Raw genomic sequence first — 2,500 nt, 5'->3', positions numbered from 1 at the left:
AAAACAACCATGTTTATAAAATCAACGGCACTTTGAGATGGAGATCTTACCGTCAGATATTCCCTGAGCTCTAACAGAAAAAGACCATTAAAACTGTGCAAGCAGAAAATTATATGAGGTACAGCACATGTACCGGCACAGAAGTAGTAATGTACTAACCGTGCTGTAGTTTCCATTTACTTCTGCCAAGGTCATGGGGTTATACAGGGCTTCTGCATCTCGCCTATCCTCGGATGGGACTGAGATCTGGGGGCGGAGAGGGGATGCGGTAGGATTGTGTAAATGAGATTTGTGCATTCTCCTTGTCATTCATAAAAGATACCGTAAATATCAGTTTTAATAAAGTACAACTTTACGAATCATGTCTATGGCAAATATACTAATATAATACACAACTCAAATCAGAGAATTTACCCTCTGCCTCTGCCCCCCCCCCCACCAAACCCCATGTGATCACTTTCATAATCATTTTGAAAATAAATGTCATTAGCCCAGAACTCTAAGCTGCACCTTTAAAACTGAAGAATGTCTTCAAGGACTGCCTCTATAACAATTATTTCAACTTTTTAAACTTTAGCAACTCGTAAACAGAATGTTTTATTATCCTCACCTGTGCCAGCTGCATTTCGAAATCCACAATGTCCTCCACATCTCGCTGAGCCGTGACGGGATCTGCAAACCCCATGGTCTGTGCCACTCTGTAGATGAATGTCTGGTAGGCCATGAGCATCGTGTCATTTCGGGGGACCAGGTAGTACTTCTGACTCGGCATGCCAAAACTAGTTTGGTCCATCTAAAAAAAGAAAATTTCGAACTCCAGTCAAATAGAAACAAGTAATTTATTTGTTTGAGGGAAGGGGAATAGGTTTCAAGTAACATATATCACAAGGACAATTCGCTATCCCAAATGCCATTCATCGAGAGAATACTTATAAAGTAACAACAGCGGAAATTTTGAATACTTATTGTCATTGTTCCATCAAGCCAACATGTTTTCTAATACACCAATGCAAAATAATTTGATATATAGTCATTATTGCATCCAACACATTTAATCAATATAAACAGGTCTGTTACCTTCAGTATGTATGCACTCGAGTTTTTGTTGTCTTCCCCTGAATAGAGGTTCACTAGGAGGCTAACCCCATGTTTGGTAGCGTTGATCATGACGTCAGTGAGATCAAATGTGGCTTCGCTCCAGGATGTAGAGATAAGAGGAGAATCTCCGATGGTGGTCTTGAGCCAATCCTTGAAGTGCTGGTCACCACGATCGTTCATTGTGTCTTAAAAAAATAAAATACTTTGAATTCATAGATGTACTTCAAAAGACCTTTTCATTTTAAATGAAAATTTATCTTTCAAACAGACAGTCCTCACCTATGAAAAACTTTGAACTTTGACTTTAGGAAAGTTTGAGAATGCTAATCCACCCTTTCGACCACATTAATATATTTTTTAACCTAAAAAACCCCAAACATTTGAATTGCTCAGAAACCTACGTAAAAACTGGTCCACAGAACAAATTTAAATAATGCTCCTAATTAACAAGGGATAGAACATAGATGTTTATTACGTTCTGCTTGTTTTCTTTGCTTTTACAAAACGGCAGATCAGTTCATCCCTCTAAAGCGTGCTTTTACAGTGACGATGTATCGCCAAGCGCAATCTCCTAAATTGATCATTGTATTATTTGCTCGGGAATACAGGACAGATGTCTGTGACAAATATGAAATTCTTAGCAAAGTATTCATTTTTTAGATGAGCTTCACATTTAAAAAGGTATGGGTTCCATAGAAAAAAACAAATCAAACTCTAAGTCCTAACCACTAGGCCACCGACGCCACGTTGATGCTGAGGGCAGAAAGAACCAACATTCACAGCAACATGGGGTTTACACCTCTTGTCTCCTGCCAGAGCTGTTGAAACTGCACTGGACCATCCATCATGTTATTAACGAAGCAATCATTCGTTGGACTGAGTTCAATTGGTCCTAAAACAGTCTAGACCTGAATGCGCTTGACTTTCACATTAGGATTGTGTGTGTATGTGAGTGTGTGAGGGGGGCTGCCCAGTTTGTCACAGGCCCAGTTTGTCATAATTACAGCACTTTAACACTGTAGTTGTAACTTAAGTCCTTTTATTCTTCACCTTCAAATTAGTGGTGTAGAGGAGATTTTTGAGATAGTCCCTCTAAAATGTCAATTCAGCTTGTGTTGTTCAATATTTCTTCCTTTTACTTTTTGTGTGTACAATTTCAACAATGAATGTTCTTTCGTTAAAAACAATTTAAAAATAAAATTCAACACATACAATACAATTATTAATCATTCATTTACTCATTTTTAAGAGTCTCGGTGACAATTTCCATCATGCAGGGCACAGTCGAGACGGGGTGGGCATGTGACAAACTGGACCTGTGACAAACTGTCCTGCTTCCTGTGTGAGTGTGTGTGTGTGTGTGTGTGTATGTGTATGTGTGTGTGTGTGTGTGTGTGTCTGT

The 2,500-nt window shown here is 38.9% G+C and overlaps 1 protein-coding gene across 1 annotated transcript in view; it reads right to left on the bottom strand.

Moving 5' to 3' along the window:
* Window positions 1-2,500, bottom strand: part of LOC101849458 (neprilysin-like) — a 39,105-nt gene that overhangs the window by 17,381 nt on the left and 19,224 nt on the right. Inside the window, exons 11-13 of the mRNA XM_013082260.2 lie at window positions 1,078-1,283; window positions 611-793; window positions 160-246 (exon numbers count right to left, since the gene is read on the bottom strand). Coding sequence (XP_012937714.1) covers window positions 160-246; window positions 611-793; window positions 1,078-1,283 — 476 coding nt within the window. The remainder of the gene's footprint in view (window positions 1-159; window positions 247-610; window positions 794-1,077; window positions 1,284-2,500) is intronic.

This window comes from Aplysia californica, unplaced genomic scaffold (assembly GCF_000002075.1).
Source record: "Aplysia californica isolate F4 #8 unplaced genomic scaffold, AplCal3.0 scaffold00166, whole genome shotgun sequence".
Lineage (NCBI taxonomy): Eukaryota > Metazoa > Mollusca > Gastropoda > Aplysiida > Aplysiidae > Aplysia > Aplysia californica.
This window is presented reverse-complemented; position numbering and strand designations above follow the sequence as displayed.